The sequence below is a fragment of the Urocitellus parryii genome, chromosome 5 (genome assembly GCF_045843805.1).
Source record: "Urocitellus parryii isolate mUroPar1 chromosome 5, mUroPar1.hap1, whole genome shotgun sequence".
Taxonomy (NCBI): Eukaryota; Metazoa; Chordata; class Mammalia; order Rodentia; family Sciuridae; genus Urocitellus; species Urocitellus parryii.
The window spans coordinates 118,096,677-118,119,455 of NC_135535.1; the positions used below are offsets into that span (position 1 = coordinate 118,096,677).

Below are 22,779 nucleotides of genomic sequence, written 5' to 3' on the forward strand. Positions count from 1 at the left end.
TAGGGTTCCCTTCTCTGTGCAATTCTCCCTTCTCGGTACTCTTTCCTTTGAAGTTCCCTGTTTATTTTGGTAGTAGATTAAAGTCCATGGTAGGAAAAAAAAATACCAGCATTTTTGACATTCATAGTTGGTCTTAGTTAATGGTAATGGAAACAGAAGTAGAAAGATTACTAAAGGGAAATCTGAATTCAGCCTGCTTAAAGTCCCTACCTGACATTAAGAGCCATACTTTTTTTTTTGAAAAGAATTATAGACTGTGAGCTGTGCTAATGTTCCTGGATATTTATTATTCAATGAACTCCTTGCTGTTGTCACAACTTATGTTAGGGAGCGATTGGTGTTCGGTAGAGTACAGGTATAGATTGAAACCTCACAATGAAAAGGCCTGGGACACTGTAGATCCTAGGTAACTTGGTCATTCTTGATTCCTGTTGTATCTGCAGACATCTAGGCAGATGTCTCTCCTGCAGTGTGCATGCTCCTCACCCCCAGGATTCTGACTGGCAGTGTGGGCTGGTAGCGGGAGGACACAAATGTGACTCATGAAGAGGATATTGACAGATCATGAACAGCCTGTTTTCTACCCACAGGTGCTTTCTTTATCCCCTACCTCATTTTCCTCTTTACCTGTGGCATTCCTGTCTTCCTCTTGGAGACAGCGCTGGGTCAGTACACAAGCCAGGGAGGTATCACAGCCTGGAGGAAGATCTGCCCCATCTTCGAGGGTGAGTAACTCTGTGCCTGATGCCCAGGTGTCTGCTCGAGTTGGTTATAGACCATACTTGGGATGACTGAGTAAAGAGCAGCAGGTCTGGGATTAAGATAAGACTTTAAGTCTCCATGTTAAACCTTTGGTTTGTGGACTGAATACTGAGCTGCTCACCTGGTTCATTAGAGGATGAGGGGAAAATAAGGATAAGACGGGACAAAGGTTTTAGGTTAAATGAGTACAAGGTTAGTTTAGTTATGTATATTTTACATATGTAACAATAATTATTTTTTAAATATATAGCCATAATTTTGTATTTTAAAAGACATTTAATTAATTAAAGCATTTTTAAAACATTGAAAAATGAGAAAAGTTCTTTCAGTAATAGTTCTATCATCTTGACATAATAAGTTTAAAACTTAGGATGTTTTGTGTTGGCTGTGGTGGTGCACACCTATAATTCCAGCTGCTCGGAAGGCTGAGGCAGGAGGATTGCAAGTTTGAGGCTAGCCTTAGTAAATTAGTGAGGCACTAAGCAACTTAGTGAGATCTTGCTTCAAAATAAAAAATAAAAAGGGCTGGGGATGTAACTCATTGGTAAAGAACCCCTAGGTTCAATCCCTGGTATCCAAAAAAAAAAAAGTGTTTTAAAAATTTTGTATAGGATTTTCTTTTTTATTTTGAAATGATTATATATATTCACAGGAAGTTACAAAAATAGTACCGAGGGGTCTGTGTACTATTATAAGAACAGTATAATAGCAAAATCTGGTGCAGAGCTTATTCGTATTTCAGCAGTTTTCCATACTTCTTTTGTGTGTGTCTGTGTGATTTTATCACATGTGTAGGTTTACGTGACCACCATCAGAACACCCATTGTTCTATCACCACAGTGGTCTCTACGCCACCCCCTTATGGTCAGACTCACCCCATCCCTAACTTCTGGCTTCCCCTATTCTTTTTTCTATCTCTATAATTTTGTCATTTTGAGAATGTCATATGAATGGGCTGATGCAGTATGTAACCTTTGTGAGTGGTTTTTTTACACTAAGCATGATACCCTTCACATCCTGGATCATCCAGGTTGTTTTGTGCATCACTAGTTCTTTCCTTTTCATTGCTGAGTGGTATTCCTTGGTATGGATATACCACAGTTTGTTTCATCATTAATTTACTGAAAGCATTTGGTTCATTTACAGTTTTGTGGCTTTATTTCAAAATTTCTTTCTCTTTCTATATTTTATAATTTATTAACATGGAATGTACACACGTATGCTCTCTTCAATTCATTTTATTTTTCATTTTTTTTTAAATCAGCTTCTGGTTTTTTTCTTAAATTTGTTTTTAGTTGTTGATGGGCCTTTATTTGTATTTATATGCAGTGCTGAGAATTGAATCCAGGGCCTCACACATGCTAGGCAAGTGCTCTACCACTGAGCTACAATCAAGACTCTTATTTTCCATTTTTTTACACAATAATCACTTAATGATTTATAAAATTCTATCAAGTGGGTATATCATAATTAACAGTTCTCTGGGGCTTTTTTGCTTATTTTTAAGTACTCATAAAATTTATATTCTTATACTGCACACATTTGTTTAGATAGTTCCCCACTTTGGAATTATTTCCATGGGATAAATTCCCAGGATTAGGATAACTGGATCAAATGGGTATTTAGGTTGATATTTCTTGATATGATTTATTAAATTGTCCTAGGAAAATGATAACTGACAGTGTCACTAGATGTGAGTAGGCATCTTTCTCCATATCTTGAACAACTCTGAGTTCTATCAGCGGTTCCCAAACTTGTCTGCACACTGGGATCACCTGAGCCCCTTCAACATACCTGTGGCTGTGCCCCATTTCTAGAGGTTGTGATTTCAATAGTCTGAGCTTTGTCCTGGGCTTTGGAATTTTGTAACTATTCTAAGGTCATTCTAATATACAGACAAGTATGGAAACCACTGAGTTAACATCATTTGTAAAAACTTGCAGTAAGATTATACCTCATTAGTGTTTCATTTTACACACATGTAATTATTAGAAAGAACGGACATATTATAAAAGTGTTCATTCACTATTTGTATTTCTCCTTATGAAAATCATATGTTCCTGCTCTTGTGCTTTTATTTTTAAGAAACATATCAGTTTAATTCTGGGGAACATTAACTATTAGGATCATGAATGAAGGTAATCTTACACATTTTAAAACGAACTGACTTCATGAACTTTGAGAATGTGGTAAAATTGACCAAATGTGATGGCACAAGCCTGTAAACTAAGTGACTCAGGAGGTTGAGGCAAGAGGATCACAAGTTTCAAGCTAGCCTGGGCAACTTAGCAAGAGCTTGTCTCAAAAGAAAATTAAAAAGGGCTGGGGATGTAGCTCAGTGATAGAGCACTTGTCTGGTATGCTCAATACCCTGGGTTCAATCCTCAATACAGAAAAACAAAACAAAAACAAACAAAAATGGAGGATGAAATTAAAGTGCACAGGAAGCATACCTATTGCAGCAGAAGACAGGAGAAAGGTCCTAGTCTGCCCTCGAGGGCTGTGGGAGCCCAGAAGTTTCACTTTTTGGTGCCAGAGTGGGAGAGCTGGATCAGGAGCCTCTACTCCAACACTGTTTGCTTTAGGGGACTGACAGTGGGGTGCAAACACTTTCCTAAACAGGGGTGGATGATATGTGAAGAATCTGGGTACCATCCCCAGCCTAATCTGCAGTCCCGACTCCCCAGGTATTGGCTATGCCTCCCAGATGATTGTCATCCTCCTTAACATCTATTATATCATTGTCCTGGCCTGGGCCCTCTTCTACCTCTTCAGCAGCTTCACCACCGACCTCCCCTGGGGAAGCTGCCACCATGAGTGGAATACAGGTAAGGTCACCACTGGAGAGTCCCCTTCTTTCTCTTGCTCTGCTACATGAACCAGGAAAGGGATTGTCCCAATATCTAGGCAACCCAATCCCCAGTCTTAACTCAGGACTCACAGAAATCAGCCAATTAGTTCATGAAAAACTCACATCAAGAATAAGTGCAAGGGGACTGGGGATGTGGCTCAAGCGGTAGCGCATTTGCCTGGCATGCGTGCGGCCCCGGTTCAATCCTCAGCACCACATACAAACAAAGATGTTGTGTCTGCAGAAAAAAAAAACTAAAATATATATATATATATTAAAATTCTCTCTCTCTCTCTCTCTCTCTCTTTAAAAAAAAGAATAAGTGCAAGGGCTGGAGTAGACAAAGGGGAATGAAGGGACAGGAGGGAGGATGGGAACAGGAAAGACAGTAGAATGAATGGGACATAACTTTTCTATGTTCATTTATGAATACATGACCACATCATGTATTCATATATCCACATCATATACAAGCACAAGAATGTGAAGTTACACTCCATGTATGTATGATAAGTCAAAATACATTCTACATTTATAACTAAAAAGAATGAATACAAAATTAAAAAAAAAAAGAATAATTGCAAGGGGCTGAGGATGTAGCTCAGTGGAAAAGCATTTGCCACATTCAGGCAATGCAGTCCCAGCACTGCCAATAAATAAATAAATAATAAAATAAAATAAAATTAAATACTGAGAATTCACCAATGTCACAAGAAAAATGTCATAGGCTTAAAAAATAAATTCATGTATTTGATTAATGTTTTATGCAAATAGAACTGACTTCTTTTTAAATAGTTTATCCATTTATTTGTTTCAAGGTGAAAAATAGTGTTTGATATATATATCTATTATTTGTTTATGTACTTGTTTTTCATGTCTTCTTTCTGACACTACTTTAGATCTCTCAAATTATAAATTTATCTGGACTTAACTAGGGAATGAGCTGTTTTGTATGTCATCAATAAAATTTATAATAGCAATTAACTCCTGTGCTTCTAACACAAGGTGAGCCACCTATGGCAATAGAATCACTGAATCTAGTATATTGAAAGTAACAGCAACGACAAAAATCTAGGGTAAGGATGTCCAAAGGAATTGTCTATGAGGATGAAAATGTTCTCCACATGTCCAATACAGTAGCACCAGCTACATGTGTCTATTGAGCATCTGAAATGTGCCTAGAGCTTCTGAGGAACAGAATTTTAAATTATTTTACTTAATTTTAATTTAAATACCTATGTGGACTAGTAGCTATCCTTTTGGAGAGTACAGATGGGGAGCATGTTGACCACTGTTCTGCTTAGATTCTTATCACACAACTTGCTTTGATTGTCCAAAAAATTTTCAGAGCTTGTCTGTGAGACCTCTGCTTTTGAAGTGGGAATGGCCATTGTGTTAGCTTTTCATCGCTGTGACAAAATACCTGAGGAAAAACAACTTAAAAATTAAAACTGTGGGTGTGTGGTTTCCAAGGTTTCAGTCCATGGTAGGCTGGCTCCATTGCTTTGGGCCTGAGGTGAGGCAGAATATCATGCAGTAGGGCATGGTATGGAAAAGATGCTCCGCTCATGGAAGCCAGGATGAAGAGAAAGAGCAAGGAAGGTACCAGGGACAAGATATAGTCCCCCAGGGCACACTTCCAGTAACCTACTTCCTCCAACCAGGCCCAGCCTTCTAAAGTTTCCATCACCTCCCAATAGTCCATTCAGCTCTGAATAATTCTACCTCAATGTATTCATCCACTGGTGAGGTCAGAGCCCTCATGATCCAATCACTTCCCCAAAGCCCCACCTCTTTTTAACATCATTTCTTTGGGGACCAAGACTTCAACACATGAACCTTAGGGGACATTCCAGGTCCAAACCATAACAGACACAATCAGTTCTTTCTTGAGCAGGTAAGTGACTCAGTTTAAATCCTTTACTTGCCAAGGAAAAAATTTTTGCAGGGTTAACATGGTATTCTTCATGTCCTTATGATGTTGCCCCTGCCTTTTTTTTTTTTTCAGTGCTGGGGAATGAAGCGAGGTCTTGCATATGCTAGGCAAGTGTTCTTCCGCTGAGCTACCCCTAGCCCACCATTACCATTCTCATACTTCACATTTCCTTTCCAGGCAGTTCTTTGCCCATCTCTTTCACTACTTTTATTCTACTGTCATTTGTCCATGGTCAGGTTATCTCCCCCGACACCCCAAGATTGGATTAGATTTTTCTCAGATGTATCTACTGGTGTGTATATTGAGACCTGGCCCTATTGTGGCACTTACCTTATTTTTTGTGTTTCTTGGCTCGATTTTTCCACTAGTTGGCAGGATCTCAAGGCAGAAAAGACTCTCTCTCCATAGCCTTTGTGTCTAGCATGGGGCTGACTAGCTTTCAAGAAAGAGTTGTTGAAGGCAAGATTTAAAAATCTTTTTTATTCTAATATTTTCTTTTTTTTTTTTTGTATCTTTGCACATGAATCATCTTTGACAACCAGCTTATCAGATAGTAACCATTTCATCCAGATCCTAGCAGAGTGTCTCTTGAAAGAATTTTGGTGAAATTTTGTCTAGAGTTTTTGTTTCAGGACATGAGTAGGCCTATCTGTCTTTGAGTCTCTGAGATAAGTCTGAGGCAAGCTGAATACCTGAGTCTTTTGTTTTCAGACATTTTTTATCCCCTCTCTTAGTGGGTCTGGTTTCAATCAGAGCCTGGCATCTTGAGTGGCGTAGGCCATCCTGTCATCAATATGAAATAATGCTTTTCTTCAAGGAGAATGATATGGTTTAGTGGAGAGAGCCTTCCATGAGCGCCTACCATTTAACAGGCTCTCTTCTAAGCACTGGGGATATGGTAATGTGTTTCCTGGAATTGTCATTCTAGCAAGGGAAGACAGACCATGAACAAAATAAATAAGTAGTATGTATTATGAGAGGAAATGTATGATAAGGCCATGTATTATATTAGAAGAAATGCTATGGAGAAAAATAAAACAGGGAATGGGTTTGGGAGTTTAGGGGTAGGGGATTTTAATAGGACAATCAGGAAAGGCCTTCCTGAGGTTGTACTTTCATTTGAAGGAGGAGAGAGAATAAGCTGTTAAGATAGGGGGACAACCGTTCTAGTTAGTGGGACAGTAAATGCAAAGGCTCTGAGGTGCATGGTGCCCAAAACGTCCAAGGACGAGCCTGGAGCCAGTGTGGCTGGAACAGGGAGAGTGGAGGGGTGTTAGGAGATGCAGGCAGAGGTGTTGAGAGCTAGGTGAAAGAGGACCTTGAAGGCAGCTGACGGAGTTTTGTTTGTTTGTTTTTTTTTTTTTTTGGAGTGGGTTGAGATACCCATTATAGGGTTTGAGATGGGATTTAACATAATCATCTTGGCTGCTGAATGGAGATTTGACAAGGGAAGCGAAGGTAGAAACCAGTTAGGAGCTGTGAGATGATGGTGACCTGCACCAGGTGGTAGTGGAGATCACAAGAAAGGTCAGAGTCTAAGTATTTTGAAAGTCGAACCCGGGCAGTTTGTTGACCTGGATACCAGCCCACACTGGATCATCTATGAACTCTGACAGGCAATTTCTAGGAAGATTGATTTTCTTCATATATACAATGGGGAAAACAGTATCTGTCTTAATATTTCCTCGGATTATTATACTGATAAAATATTAAAAAGAATGTCAACTCTCTATGTGAAACTCCAAAGTGACATACAAATAATAAGAACACTTTATTGAGCACTTTAGATTTACATTTTAATTTAATCCCCCTATCAATCCTACTAGAGACATATTAGTGTCTACATTTTGGAGATCAGGGAAATGACACTTGAGCATAGAGTTTTCACTAGGTCTCACAGCAGATATCCAGAGCATTGGGATCCAACCCAGAGCTTTCTGACCTTGCCTTGGTATCTGAGGTCTTGGCCTCTGTGCTCCATTACTTTCTAGAAGGCATTTATACTATTCCTCAAAGGCTGTGACTTTACACAGGATGGTTTCCTGGGAATCAGTGTATATTTTGAAGCAGCTAGCATGCAGAGCATCTTACCTAATCTAATCATGCTTTAAGGAGAATATGCATGCAAACATCTATAAGCCCCCAGTAAATGTGCAGCGGGGAGGTGAGGTGGGTTTGTGGAGGATGAGGAGGTTTTGTAGAACGATAGCCCAGTTCTTTCCAGATACCTTCCTTTCATTCTCCTAAAATTCCATACCGTTCTCTCTAGTTTTGCCAAATTTTGGCTGATGAACTTTCTCTTTCTTCCTTCCCTGGGACCCACGGGTAGAGAACTGTGTAGAGTTCCAGAAGACCAATGGATCCCTGAATGTGACCACTGAGAATGCCACATCCCCTGTCATCGAGTTCTGGGAGTAAGTGAGGCCCTTTCCCTATGTGAACGTGGGAGGTGTGTTCCACAGAAGGGTAGAGGGTATAGTTCTCACTGGATAGCAAGGAAGAGTTTCTTCTTTCCTGGTCCTGTCACCTGTGTGCCCTTTTTCTGTGGTGTCTGTATTGGTGGTTAATGCAGGACTGGTTTCAGAGATGAGTAGTTCTTCTCAGGCTGTGCTGGCTTTTTCCTCATGTCAGAGAGGGAACATGCATGTGTATTCACTCTGCTAACACCCTCCTCTCTTTGACTCTTGTATGTTGCCCCTTATCTAGCCCATTCCCCCAAATGTTGATATTCACCCAGTGTGTGATCCCTGATAACAGCCTAAAATCCTGGTTGAGAAAATACATGCTTGCACCTCTTTCCCTGTGTTAAATTAGTACTCAGAGCAAACTTCCCCGGCACAGTTTTTATTTGCCACCCTTTAAATCTAGCTCCATCTCCAGGCAAAGGAAAGCCTCACAGTCCCAGTAAAAAGAGTTGACCTAACTTCAGAGAGAGCCTGGAGGCGTGGCTCTGCAAGACCCACAGGCTACAAAACTGAGAATCAGGGCTGGGGTGCAGCTCAGTGGTGGGGTGCTTGACTAGCATGTGTGAAGTTCTGGATTCCACCCCAAATCCCTCCAACCTCGCAAATAAAAAGAAAGAAGGAAAGGAAAAGAGGGGAGGAAGGAGTGAAGGAAGAAAAGAAGGAAGGAAGGAAATAAAGGAGAGAGAGAGAGAGAGAATTGTAGTCAACTTTTTCACTGCTGCAACCGAAAGACCTGACCAGAACAACTGTAGAGGAGGAAAGGTCTACTTAGGGGCTCATGGTTTCAGAGGTCTCAGTCCATAAAAGGCTGGCTCCATTTTTTGCGGCTCCAGGTGAGGCAGGACATCATGGCAGAAGAATGTGGTAGAGGGAAGCAGCTCTCATGATGATGAGAAAGCAGAGAGAGACTCCACTCTCCAGATACAAAATATATACCCCTCAGCCACAGCCCCCATGAACCACCTCTTCCAGTCACACCCCTCCCTCCTCCAGCCACAACCCAGTTAATCCCATCAGGGGACAAGTCACTGATTAGGTTAAGGTTCTGCTCCAGTCATTTCTCCTCCAAACCTTGTTGCATTGTCTCACACGTGAGCTTTTGGGGGACACCTCACATCCAAACCATAACAGAGAGAGACCTGAGGCTGACATCCAAAGTGGAACCAGGCTCACTCTTTTCTCCCCAGGAGGCGGGTCCTGAAGATCTCTGATGGCATCCAGCACCTGGGGGCCCTGCGCTGGGAGTTGGTCTTATGTCTCCTCCTCGCCTGGGTCATCTGCTACTTCTGCATCTGGAAGGGGGTCAAGTCCACAGGCAAGGTCTGTATTAGACAGCCCCCCACCCCATCCTGGGACTCCCTGCCCTAATCTGGGGACTGTCATCCAGTTGTGGTCTAGTCTGGAATGGGAGGGAATGATCCAGCGAAGATTTTATGTGCTTCCCTTCCTTGATTCTGTGCCTCTCCTGGAATCAATCCCATGTGCTTCTGGGAAGTGAAACAGGAGAAACAAAGGCAGGAAGAACACTTCCAGGAGTTTCATCTTGGAATTTTCCATGTGTGTGAGCACACTGCATACGGAACACTGTTTGTGGCTTCTTATTTCCTATACCACATTTCTGTGGATAAGGAATTCCATTAAGACTGTTCACCTCCAAATGATTTCCAACCAACTCAAGAATTTGGGAGTCTGAGGTGCTAGAGGGTATGCTAAGCTGGACTCTCGCACTGGAGGCTTCAACAAGACTTCTTTTCTAAATTTGGCTGCCTGGTTGTGCTAAGCTCGTAAACTCTTGTGAGGAAGAGATCACATGTTACAGATCTTTTCATACCTGACAACTCTTGCCAGAATTCCAAGCACTTTTGTTGGAAGCATGCCTAAATTCATTCAGTCACTTGACAAATATTTACTGAATATGTGCTGGGGAGGGCAAATGCTTAAACTGGAGGGAGGAGGGGTGGGAGGGAGGTAGTGACCCAAAGTTTCAGGGAGATGGAGCTGAACAGCTGCACGGTGGAGGGAGGGAGCAGGAGAGGAACTCCCATGCCCTTTTTGGTGGGGTGGGAGCTTCTGCCTCTTGTCTCTGCTGCTGAGTCTTGGGGTCCCTCCTTCCTAACTCACAAGTTCCTTGTCACTCATCTGCTCTTGACCAGGTGGTGTACTTCACAGCCACATTCCCTTACCTCATGCTGGTAGTCCTGTTAATTCGAGGAGTGACACTACCTGGTGCCGCCCAAGGAATTCAGTTTTATCTGTACCCCAACCTCACACGTCTGTGGGATCCCCAGGTAAGAAGCCACAGGCAGGGGCTCTGGAGGCTTTGCTCTGGGGGAGTCTTGGTTCCTGGCTCATCCCCAGGGCATCCCTGGAGATGGTGGGGTTCACCCTTCCTTCTGCAGACAGGTGTTAGCAGTGGTTTGTGGTTATAAGGAGTCTGACACTGCCCCTTCTTGGTCCACAGCTTCCAGAGAAACCTGGGGGCCTGAAGCCCTAGCTATATTTCTCAGGGACTGCAAATATGTCAGTCACTGAACACCTCTCTTATAAGCTGAGCTCCTTTCCTCTTGTCTACCCATTTTTCTCATGTTTGCATTTTTTTCTTCTTCTCCATTTCCTTCTCCCAAACTTCCTCTCTAGTTTTTGTCTGGTGTCTTCCTTCCACCATGTGACCCTTTGGGGGCGGGCAGTTCCCAGCCCCTCCCCACACTAGTTGGCTGGGTCTTTTCCCCTCCCCTCTGCCCTTCCTTGGTTGCCCACACTCCCTCAGAGACAGTCAGCTTCCTTACAGCTCCACAGGGAGGGAGGGGGTGGTGCTGCCTGTCTTATTTTCTCCTCTTTGAGAGCCATTTTGAAAGCTGGCAGAGCCAATGGGAGTATGGGTAAGCTCCACCCAAGAGCCTCCCAGATTGTGTTACCCAGTTCAGGACCATGTCTCTGCCTCTGCCTCCCTGGCACAGAGGGGAGTATTGTATAATTCAGAGATGCTCCTCTGGGTTGTCCAAGGTTCCCTGTGACTGTGCAAGGGGCCCCCAGGAGACTCAAGGGCAGATGACTTTCCAGGCTTACGAGACTATAAGATGGCCTTCCAGACCTTTCACATAGCGCAACGCCAGCACAGTCACTGAAAACACTGAGCGGGAGAAAGAGACAAGGACAGGCATGCAGCTCCAGAGTTCCTTCTCAAGACCCAGGAACTCGGTTTACCCCAGAAGCAACAGCTCTCTGTTGGGAAGAATTTGGGGGTGATCTAGAAGCTAAACCACTCTCATCTCCTAGCCCCCCCTGGCAGAATTGTGAGGCTTCCCTCTTGACTTCTCCTGGTACTGATGTGGCTCCCAGAAGCAGCCAGACCAGCCCTACTCAGAAATCTCCCCACAGAATCCAGTGATCTTTGTCCTGGGTGTGTCTCAATGGTCTTCCAGTGGGAAGAACTTATCTTTTTGCTCTTCCATTTCTTTTCTTTCTTTTTCCTTCCTCCCTCCTTTCTCCCTTTTGACAGTGTGACCTCAAACTTGGAATCTTCCTGCCTTCACCTCCCCAGTCACTGGGGTTACAGGTGTGCACCCCCATATTCTGGCTTCTCCCATTTCTTACACATTATAGAAATGCAGATTGCTATTTCCTCATTTTATGCAGGCTGCAATAAGGTTGTGGAGCCAGTTTACAGAGACAAACGTGTTGAAGCTAAAAGGATTCTGGAGATCATCTAGTGCAGCCTCCTCGTTGCACAAATGAGTAAACTGTGAGCTCAGGGCAAAAAAAAAAAAAAAAAAAAGCAATGTAAAGGTGTATTTTGTTTCCTAAATCATAAGCCCTTTTGACTTATATGAAACCAAGGGCTGTGATAGAGAGTAGGCAGTAAGCAGGAGGTTGTGGGGGCAGTATATTTGAGAAAGGCTTTGAAGGTCAAGCAAAGAGTCTGGTGTGGGTCTGCCATGCAAGAGGAAGCACTGTGGTTCTGGAGCTGCAGAGCTGTGAACCAGTGGCTAAAACTCAGCTTTCCTTGCAGATAGGGCTGGGTTGAGAGAAAGGGGAAATGGGCAGGGAGACATGCAGGTAGGCTGAAAGAGGAAAAGGAAAGAGGGCTTTGTCTTGATCAGCTATTTATAGCTAACAATTGGTGAGGGCATACTATGTCCCTGGCACTGTCGAGAGGTTTAAGTGCATTGTTTCAGATAATCCTCACAGCAGATCCATGAGGTATCTCCTCCATTTTATAGACAACGAAATTGAGGCCTAGAGAGCTTAAAGGATTTTCCATCTTCACACCTGCAACTGGAACCAGGTCTGAATGATGATAAATACCATATACTTTTGTGACCTCCTCTTGAAGGCAAGGCTCCTGTCTGCTCATATTTGTTTCTTTCACAAGCTCACTCATTCAGCAAAAAATGTGTTGAGCATCTATTATGTGTCAGGCCTGTTCTAGGTACCATATTTGGTGTATAATAGCTTCCAGCCAACTTGAAAGTGGGCCAGGTAGCCTTCAACTCTGAGAATTAACAAGGCCATGAGCCTGTGTCTGGGTGACTGCAGGGAATAAGACTTATTTTAATCTGCACTCTGGACACCATCCTTCCAACCCCAGCCAGCGGTGGGCTGATCAGGGAGCCTATGTCTTCCAAGGGTTTTGAGGCTGTAGGGAGGGAGCTATTTCAAGAGCAGCCTGGTCCTGGTCCCATGCCGAAGCCAGGCCTTTGTCATCCGTGAGCAGAGAAGCACCTGCAGGGTGGGATGCCCTGCCAGAGCCCTAATTGAATCTAGTTGGCACTCCCCAGGAAGTGTGATAATTCCAACTGGCATTTGCCTGGCACTTGAGAAAGGTGCAAAAATCCCTGTTAGCCAACACAAAGACCAAAGACATCTCCCTCTGCCAAGCATGGAGGCTGGGGGCTGGGAGCCAGGCAGAGACACTGCTGTGTCCCCCTCCTGTTTCCGCCTTTTTCTCTGCCAGGCTTGCTGTGCTTTGGGCGAGTTGCTACCTTTTCTGGTCTCCAGGGCACCTCCCTTTCATACTTGGGAATGGCCCCTGCCCCCCCCCCCCCATGTGTGCATCATTCAGGTGGCGTGTTGCTTTCCCTCATCCTGTCTTTCATTCTCCTGAACTTTGGTCCATGGATGGGGACAGGGGGATGGCAGTGGGGTGTCCAAAGAGCCCTGTTGAATCGTTTGCATTTCTGTGTTAAGTAATTCTGCTGAAGGTTTTGTCTAGGGAGGAGGTTGAAACCACAGATTAGAACTAGTCTTATTTAGCGTGGTACATTGAAATCCATGCTATCTCATTATCACTGAAAGGTGAGTTGCTCTGTAAGATGGTAGCAGCAATAAACAGCAGCAAAAGCTTGCATGAGTGCTTGACACCAACCCTGTGAGTCAGAGGTTAGCCTCATTTTACAGATAGAGACACGCTTAGAAAACTCAAAGACACTTGCCCCAAATCACAAAACTAGCATGTTGGGGAGCTTGGGTTTCCTCTCAAATAGTCTTTTTGGAGTCTGCTATCTTAATCATGTGATACATCTTTTCCAAAGGATATGAATTATTTAAAAGTTTTAAATGCTGTTTTCTAACCTGAGCACAGTAGTGCATGCCTGTAATCCCAGCAACTCAGGAGGATTTGCAAGTTCCAGGCCAACCTCAGCAATTTAGCAAGGCCCTAAGCAGCTTAGTGAGACCCTGTTTCAAAGTAAAAATTAAAAAGGGGGCTGGGGATGTGGCTTAGTGGGTAAGCACCCACTGAGTTCAATCCCCAGTACCAAAAAAAAAAAAAAAAAAGCTGTTTTCTAAAGGAGGCAATAGGAAACTAATTTAATTTATTTCTGTGTTAGGCATTTTTACACATTATTTTATTTGTTGTATTTATACCCATTTTTCTGATGAGGAAAGGGAGGTTCTGAGAGGTTAAGTGACTGGTCTAAGATCACACAACCAGTCATTAATAGAGTTGGAAATTAAAGCTGGATTGTCCTGACCACGCTTTTCCATTTCACACTAATAGATAATCATAATTCTGGGGGCTGAACTCAAGGTTGAAAACGTCTTTCCTGGATTTTTCTACAGGTTTCTCTCTTCCTCTTCCCTGTGAACAGCCTCATTTCGTCCACATTCTTACAAGTGTTTTTCAACCTTGGTTTTTTCTTGATCTGTCTTCTGCCCCAGCCAAAGACACATCAGAGTTTTGTTCTGGAAACCGTGGCTCCTGGAATGGGCAGATGGGAGGAGATCGCCTGTGGTGGGGAATGGAACAGTTTGCTCTGTGTGTTCGTTCCTTCAGCTTCCTTTTGACCCCATTCCCATCTCCCATCCCAGCAGGCTTGTCAGGCAGTGGCTCTGTGAAGAGCTGGGCCTGCCAAGCCCCCGGGGGAGAGGGCTTTGGTCAAAGGCTCCACGGGACCTTGAGCTCTAGAGGCTGCAACCTCCTGCAGGTTTCTCTGTTCTCATTAATCTGTATTCCCAACTCCTTCTCAGCCTGCCCCCTACACCTCCCACCCCTGCCGGGTGAGATGAACAGCCAAGTCACCATTTCCCTTAGTACTTCTTTTGTGCTTCTTACATGATCCTTTTTCCTTGGTGGCAACTCCTGCCTCAGGGAACACCAGGGATAGGATTCCCAGTGAGTGAAAGGACAGAAGATGGGAAACATTCTCGCCTTTCCTCCATCTTTCTGTGCTTGATCCCCATTCCTGCAGAAATGGATGTCTAACAAGAGGAATGTCCTAGGTGTTTCCCTGATATCAGTTCTCAGGGCTATAGGGCTGTGATTCCCACACCTGGTTGCTGTTCATTAGGACCACCAGGAAGCTTTGAAAATGGTACTGTTTCCGGGTTCTCCTCCAGCCCTTGATATTCTGTCTCAATTGGGGATGCTGACTCTGAGGTAGTTCACTTGCCTATGGGTCCCCCGACCTTACAATGTGAAGGAAAATGGGCACTTGGGTATGGCTGAGTAGGATGTGGGAGAGCAACGGGCAAAGAGATGGAGGGTGGTGGTGATGGTTAGAGTGCAGGGAAACTCCCAGGCTGTGGAGCATTGGTTTATGGGGGAACTGGAGGCTGCTTTTAGTGGAAGAAAACCATGGGGGCTGGAGGATTTGGGGGTCCTGAGTAGGCTAAGCAGAAGGCACAGATAAGACTGTTCAGTGTCCCTCTGTAAGGACACCTGCCTGGGCAATGTCTGCATCCACAGTTGGTGCTCCCTGGTGGTGCACTGTTTCCTGAAGGGAGGGTGCCTGGGGAGGGTCTGGAGCCACAGGACCCCATCTCCTGCAGCTCTGAAGAGTTGCTTACTCCTGTTGCCTTGATATTCTTTCTCATCGGGATGTTATTCTAGCTGTTAGAACTAAATCACAACATGCAAAGCGGGGTCAGCCAGCTGCAATAACAACAGCAATAACCGTGCCTCGGCTTAGCTGGATAGGTATTTTCCATATGCATTTCTGTTCTTCCTTGAGACTTCTTGTGAGTGGAGGATCACTCTCCCTGCTTTTCAGACAGAGGATTTTGAGAAGGAGGAACAAAGCTACATGCTTGATATCCAGGTCCCACAGCCCTAGGGAGCCTGTACCTGGATCCCTTCCCTGCTGGTCACAGTGCTATGAGAACCTGGAATAGGAGAAAGTGGGGGCAGAACCCAGGTTTTGTTTCCCATTATTGAACACTTGACCTGAAACCTAGCTTTGTTCTAGAGCTTTGCCCTGTCCTCCTAGGCCTTCCACCAGGGTCCTGTAGTCTTGTTCTTTGAATGCCTAGTGCCTGTTTCATCTTGGTGGTTCCCAAGATACTCCATCCAGGGGCCCAGAGAGAAGAGCCACTGGGTCTGTGGGGTTGGCAGAAAGTGCTGGCAATGGCTGAGAGCAGGTTCTCACCATCCCTAGGCAGCATCTGGCTCATGCCTGTGTCTTCCCTTGGAGGCCCAGTGGCCTGGCTCTCCTGGAGTTCAGCTTTCTTCTGCCTTTGCAGGTGTGGATGGACGCTGGCACCCAGATCTTCTTCTCCTTTGCCATCTGTTTGGGCTGCCTCACAGCCCTGGGCAGCTACAACAAGTATCACAACAACTGCTACAGGTGATTGGGAGAGTGGGACCTGAACCACACGCCTGTATCTCTGATGTCTCCCTAGCCATGCTAGACCAGGGTTGAGCTGCACCAGCTCCTGCATTGCCCCCTATCTGTACTCCCAGTTTCCAATACCACAGAGCTATGGGGGGTTTAGAATGTGTAGAGGGATTGCTTCTGAAAAAGGTGGAATAGTAGTGGGAGACCAAAAGAGGGACCTAGCCCATCCTGGCCGATTCAGAGGTCAGTGGGATCTGGAGTTATAGTTAAGCCAGACTGAGAAGCAATATCATACAGTGGAGCCCTGGTCTTGCCTGCTTAGTTTGCCCCAGCAAACACTGAATCAATATCCATTTTCACTTCATCTCTTGGGCATTCTTCCTATACGCCCCTCCCTCACTTTATGTCCTTCCTGCCTACCTGGTTCATGCTCAGAGAATCTAAGCCAATTTTAGTTTAGCTGAAATATAGCAGGAAAAATCCTATCATGCATTTCAAAATCAAACCTAGATGCCCAAGAATTATTTGTTTGTTTCTTTGTTTTAAATGATCCATATCCATGTCAGAAGGAATTATATCAGAGTTGCAATGCCTTCAAGAAGTGTGGAAGCAAGATGACAGGGAGGGGAGGCTGTGTGGCAGTTGGTAATATTTAGATTTACATTTTACTTCTTTTGAGCACCGTTCTTTTAGGATGATGTGTTAGTTAGCTTTTTGTTGCTGTGGCAAACACCTAAGAAAAACAACTCAGAGGAAGACAGATTTATTTTGGTTTGTGGTTTCAGAGGTTTCAGTTGGTGGTTTGCAGGCTCCATTGCTTTGTGTCTGAGGTGAAGCAGAGCATCATAGCGGAAAGGCATGGCGGAGGAAAGCTGTCAGCACGCAGCAGCCAGGCAGCCGAGAAAGCAGGAGTGTGGGGATGAGAGGAATGACTAGGGACAAGATATAGACACCAAGGGCATGTCCCCAGTAGTCCATTCAGCTATCAATGGATTAATCCACTGGTGAGGTCAGAGCCCTCACGATGCAGTCACTTGCCCCAAACCCCTCCTCTGAGCATTGCTGCACTGGGAACCCAGGTTTTCAACACATGAGTCTGTGGGGGATACTTCATATACAAATGGTAACAGACCACCTTGATTTACTCTACATTTGAGCAAGCTTTGGGGGGCCGGGGGAGTGGGGCAGAGCTGACCCTTTGAATAGTCATCTGAATTCTGCTAGGGAGCCCTGCCCCTGGCCTCTGTGAAGATGCTAGGATGAGTATCTGCCAGGAGGGGTTGTGTTTCCCGGGGGATCCTGTTGCAGACTGAGACTCTGATAGCCCCTTTCTGACCTGGCCTGTTGCCTTCTTCTCCCATCTGCCCCCACACAGGGACTGCATTGCCCTCTGCTTCCTCAACAGTGGCACCAGCTTTGTGGCGGGGTTTGCCATCTTCTCCATCCTGGGATTCATGTCTCAGGAGCAAGGGGTGCCTATTTCTGAGGTTGCTGAGTCAGGTGAGTGTTGCTGGGAAGCGCTGAAGGCACTGGATTCTGTGAGCCTGGTTTGAAACTTTGGCAATCAGGATCCAGAGGTGATGGCCAAGAAGTTTCAGATTTTGGAGCATTTTAGATTTTAGATATTCAAATTAGGGATATTCAACTGGTCAAGCTTATGCAAATATTCCCCCCAAATCCCAAACACTTCTGGTTCCTAGCATTTCATTTGAGGGATGCTCAACCTGAATGTGTCAAGCACTCTGTGAGGCATTTGCATGAAGCATGTGATATAAACCTGTTCCCAGTATGGGAACTGACACTCGAAGCAGCAGATGATGGTCCGAGATCACAGTGGTACTTTTTATTTTTCAGAGGAAGTTTCTTATGGACAAACCAGGCTCTGGCAGGTGCATTTGTTCTTTGCCATTTGAGTCAACCGAGAACAACATTCATATTTTGAGAATACCATGTGTGTCAATGGTATTCTAAAATGAATGCCAGTTTACTTACCGTAGGGTGAGAAGCCCCAGGCCAAATCCAGCTCTAGAGGTATTTTCTTTGGTACCATCTACTTCCTAAACACATTGTGATGGCCCTCAGTTGGACCATGATTGTTCCCTTTCTCACCAGGCCCTACCGACAACTTCCTCTTATTTTACGGTGAATTAGCTTCACATATTTACGTGGCCTGCTGGTTCCTGAAATCACTCCAAGTTTGGAACCTCTGGTTTGGAGCAGTAGATCTGGAGGCCCATCACTCTTTTACAGAAAGTCCTTTGTATTTAGGGTCTCTAGGTTCTCTTCTTGCCAGTGAGAATGTGACGGGTGGTGCTCTGGAAATTCAGGGATCCGGTAGAGGTTTGGGTGGCTTGTCCTGGGCCAGGAAGGTGGTGATGCTGGTAACTTTGGGGTGTCCTCCGACTCTGTTATTCCAAGGTCCCCTACCGGGAGGCCCTGGGACACTGAGGCCTGGAGCTGTGTTGCTCTGCTTCTGTTGTAGGCCCTGGCTTGGCCTTCATCGCCTACCCTCGGGCTGTGGTGATGCTGCCCTTCTCTCCCCTCTGGGCCTGCTGTTTCTTCTTCATGGTCGTTCTTCTGGGACTAGATAGCCAGGTATCAAGAGGTGGTCACCCAGAGCATGAGAGATGAGTGGGTATGGGGGGGGGCTGGGGCAGGGGGCACAGAGAGTATGAGGTTGAGCTTTATTCCCCAAGGATCCTTAAAATAGTTGGGGACTGGGCAAACGTCAGAAGTGGACCCAGAGGGGCTTGTAGAGTAGGTCCACACTGACCATGCAAAGACCGCGGCTCTGGGGACTGGTGACAGGATTGCTGGCAGGCCTGACCCTGGGAGGAAGAAGCCAGAGCTGGCGGACAGGCTTCTTGTGGGAGCTCTCTTTCCCTCCAATTCTTTTGCCCTCTCATCCAGTTTGTGTGCGTAGAGAGCCTGGTGACGGCGCTGGTGGACATGTATCCCCGGATGTTCCGAAAGAAGAACCGGAGGGAGATCCTCATCCTGGCAGTGTCTGTCGTCTCCTTCCTGGTGGGGCTGGTCATGCTCACCGAGGTGAGGGTCTGGAAGGCGGGAAGGGGGGACCTGGTGAGGAGGAGGAGCCAAGGTCACAGGACAGGCCCTCCGGGAGTCAGGGCACCTCTCCCCCTCCCCCACTCCCCACCCAGAAAAGATGGCTGAAGGGTAACTTGGCTCCACGGTAAGTGAAGACTTATGGAAAGGATGGATGGGAAGTCCTCTAGAGTGGCCTCTCTAGCAAGAGGGTATGATTTCCTAGGTCTTTGAACCAAGTTCAGTGAAGGACCTCAAAGGGAGAAGGGTGGCCCTAGGATGGATGGGTGACATTCTGAGTGATGTCTCAGGGGTGAAGAAGGGCCATGGAGCTTGTCAGTTTGGCAGTACCAGACGACCCATATCCTGATTCTTTCTCACAAGAGTACACACCATGCCTTAGGCTTCTGAAGCAATCCCTAAATGTTCTCAGGGAGCAATAGCTGTGTGATCTCATCTGCTATCTGAAAACAATAATAAAAAACAATTATTGTCCATATCTGCCGAGTGCTTTACAGTTTACATACTGCATTCTCTTTTATCTCTTGTGATCTTCACCAATGCTGCTTTGTGCTCCAAAGTCGTGGGGCTGAGGCGTATGGGGGTAAATCCATTGTTTCCCCTGGCTAATCTCCTTCTTTCCAGGGTGGCATGTACGTGTTTCAGCTCTTTGACTACTATGCAGCCAGTGGCATGTGCCTCCTGTTCGTGGCCATCTTTGAGTCTCTTTGTGTGGCTTGGGTTTATGGTGAGTGGCTTTCCCCGCTGGGTCCCAACTCTAACTCCAGTGCTCTCCTTCACCCCAGGGCCCTTAGACCAAGGGGAGATATTTATAGCTCTCACCACCTTTCCCCAGACTCCACCCTACCCAACCTCAAGTCTCAATCCCAAGAGGCTGCCTTTGGAAGGGCCTTGCCCACACACCTGTCATAGCACACCTGGACCATTTCAGATGGGTCCACATCCTGTCTCATCCCAGCCTTTTCATCTTTTAACAACCTTAATTACCAGGAAGTGTCGCCTCTCCCTAAGCCAAGTACCACTGGCTGCTACCATCATATCTTTTATTTACTGGTCCTGGCCCATCCTAGTCTGTGGCCCCTTTCCTGACTCTTCAGATGCTGGAGAATGTCCTTTCTCCCCCTTCCTTCTTCTCTTCTCCGTGGTAGGAGCCAGGCGCTTCTATGACAACATTGAAGATATGATTGGGTACAAGCCATGGCCTCTTATCAAATATGGTTGGCTCTTTTTCACGCCAGCTGTGTGCACGGTAAGGTAGTCCTCAAGAGGTAAAGACAGATGAAGGGAGGGAGAGATGGTGGTGGCTGCAGGGTGGAGGTCATTAGCTCTTGAGTGGACTTCTCCCTAGGAGTTGACAATCGCCTTAGATTTTTCACTCCTCCCCCTGTTGGAGCTTAGAAAACTACAGCAAGATAGATTCTTCCTTTTCATTTCAAGGAGGGATACACTGAGGTACAGGCTGTTAGACAGTTTGATCAACAGCCCAGTGCAAGTCTCAAGTCACAGTCAGAACTGAAGCCCAAGGGTTGGGCTACTCGGAATAATGCTGATAACCATGGCGGTCATAATAGCAGTAGTTATAGAGCATGAACTTTGTGCCTGGCACAAAGAGTTTCACACAAGAACCCTGACTACCAATGACACTCATTTTACAGATGAAATTGAAGCTAAAGAGGTGAAGCAACTTACTCAGCCAGAAAGTCATAGAAAGCGAGGATTCAAACTTGCTCCAGAGTTTGAGCCTTAAACTATGATGTGATGTGCTCTGGCTTCATCTGCTTCTGTCAGGAGTCCCCAGAGCCCCCACTGTGTGCACAATATAAATGAGGAAAGAGGGAGAGGGAGGCATGATCACAACCAGGAGGTACTCATCGCCCAAACTCCTGAGTGGGAGATATAAACACCTCAAAGCACCCAGCAGACATACAGTCATGTCCTAAAGGTGCCCAGGGACACAAGCGCCCTGGAGTGACATGGTGTGTGCCCTGGAAGTACAGATTGGGGACGTGGATTTTGAGCAGAATATGGGTGGAGATTGGAGACTGGTCCAGATAAACCTGGATGCAAATCCTACAGGCCAGCTGTGGGGAGAGGGGAATGAGGACCAAAGACATGGTTCCTCCTCCACCACATCCTCTTTCTTTTCCTCTTCCACCCCCAGGCCACCTTCCTGTTCTCCCTGGTCAAGTACACTCCACTGACCTACAACAAGAAGTACACATACCCATGGTGGGGTGATGCCCTGGGCTGGCTCCTGGCTCTGTCCTCCATGGTCTGCATTCCTGCCTGGAGCTTCTACAAACTCAGCACTCTCAAGGGCCCCTTCAGAGAGGTATGGAGGAAAGCAGTCAGAGCTCGGCACCTTGTTGGGTGAGGAAGGCTCCTGGATGACGGTGGGCTGCCTGCAGGGGTAGGAGCTGGTACACAGAGGAGCCAGTGGCTGGTGTGGGTGCAAGACTATGATGATAGGCCTGGTACCTGGAAGTAAGTTTATGGGGCTGCAGGCAGACTTTGATGATAAGGGGTTCTGGCAGACAGCCCCCCCACTCCACCATGTGACAACGACCTCCACTGTCCTTGCAGAGAATCCGCCAGCTCACATGCCCAGCTGAGGACCTGCCCAAATGGAACCAAGGAGGACCCCCTGCCCCTGCCACACACACAACGTCACTTCTCAGAACGTCACTCAAAGAACCCGAGTCTCACTGCTAGGGTCCAGACTCTCAGATGGTACCTGTGAGCTGGGGTGTGGGGCCAACTGCAGGAGCAGAGGGCAAATGCAGTCCCTCTCTGCTTCTCTGCTCCCCACCTGGGGCAGACAAGACAAAAGATATTTGCCAAATAGCCCAAATATCTTGGGAATCTGCCTTCCGCACTGGGGGCCTTCCACTCCAACTTCCCTGCTCCAGGGGTGGTCTGAACAGTTGTGAGATGCCAGGATCAAGAGGACCCCTTTGAGGCAGCTTGGGAAGCTAGCTGGGTGAGGGCTGGCGGGTGAGAGCATGGCTGGCTCTGGCCTTCTACCCTTCATTCCATTAAACCCATCTTCCCACTGACTCTTGCAGTTCTGTCTGGTTTCTGCCGTCTGCCTTGTGCCTTGGCCACCTTCCCACTTTGAATCTGGGGCTGTAGGACCCTTCCTCTCCCTTCCCTCGCCTTCCCTCAGTGAGTTCTCCTTGTGGACCACTTAGCAGAGGGTATTGCTGTGTGGTGGGAGGGTGACGGGGCCAAGCCACAACCCTTCATTATCAGACATTTGGACTAGAGGAAGCTTCCACACCACCCCCATGCTTCCCTTCTCTCCTCCTTTGCTTTGCAGGATAAGAAAGGAGATGGAGGCAAGGATAGGGGAGCCCTGGGCACTAGCTACAGGAAAGTAAAAGCCTGGTTGCAGCTTCTTCTTGCCTGCATTCCCTTTGTTGTGTCCTTGCCTGCCCTTGAAGTTGGTCTGTGCGTGCCCACCCAAGACCTGGTGCTGGGGACCTAAGAGAGGGCCAGCAGGCCTTGCCCTTGCCCATGGGAGGAGGGAAAGGAGAGCCTTGGCAGAGGAGGGCACTACCCCAGATCTGCCAGTAGAGGGATCCCACCGCCCCAGGATGGCCTTGCTCCTTTTATGTTTTGCAAAAGGAAGCTGTCACCATTAAA

General features: G+C 46.3%; 1 protein-coding gene across 2 annotated transcripts in view; it reads left to right on the top strand.

Moving 5' to 3' along the window:
- The window catches only part of Slc6a13 (solute carrier family 6 member 13), a 40,498-nt gene extending 18,652 nt beyond the window's left edge, over positions 1 to 21,846 (top strand). For both annotated transcript variants that reach the window (XM_026410980.2, XM_077798575.1), the window contains exons 3-15: positions 591 to 725; positions 3,450 to 3,590; positions 7,879 to 7,963; positions 9,202 to 9,334; positions 10,168 to 10,302; positions 15,974 to 16,077; positions 17,444 to 17,568; positions 18,551 to 18,663; positions 18,979 to 19,116; positions 19,759 to 19,861; positions 20,283 to 20,383; positions 21,296 to 21,466; positions 21,718 to 21,846. In XM_026410980.2, the coding sequence (XP_026266765.1) occupies positions 591 to 725; positions 3,450 to 3,590; positions 7,879 to 7,963; positions 9,202 to 9,334; positions 10,168 to 10,302; positions 15,974 to 16,077; positions 17,444 to 17,568; positions 18,551 to 18,663; positions 18,979 to 19,116; positions 19,759 to 19,861; positions 20,283 to 20,383; positions 21,296 to 21,466; positions 21,718 to 21,846 (1,613 nt within the window). The remainder of the gene's footprint in view (positions 1 to 590; positions 726 to 3,449; positions 3,591 to 7,878; positions 7,964 to 9,201; positions 9,335 to 10,167; positions 10,303 to 15,973; positions 16,078 to 17,443; positions 17,569 to 18,550; positions 18,664 to 18,978; positions 19,117 to 19,758; positions 19,862 to 20,282; positions 20,384 to 21,295; positions 21,467 to 21,717) is intronic.
- Positions 21,847 to 22,779: the final 933 nt, after the last annotated feature.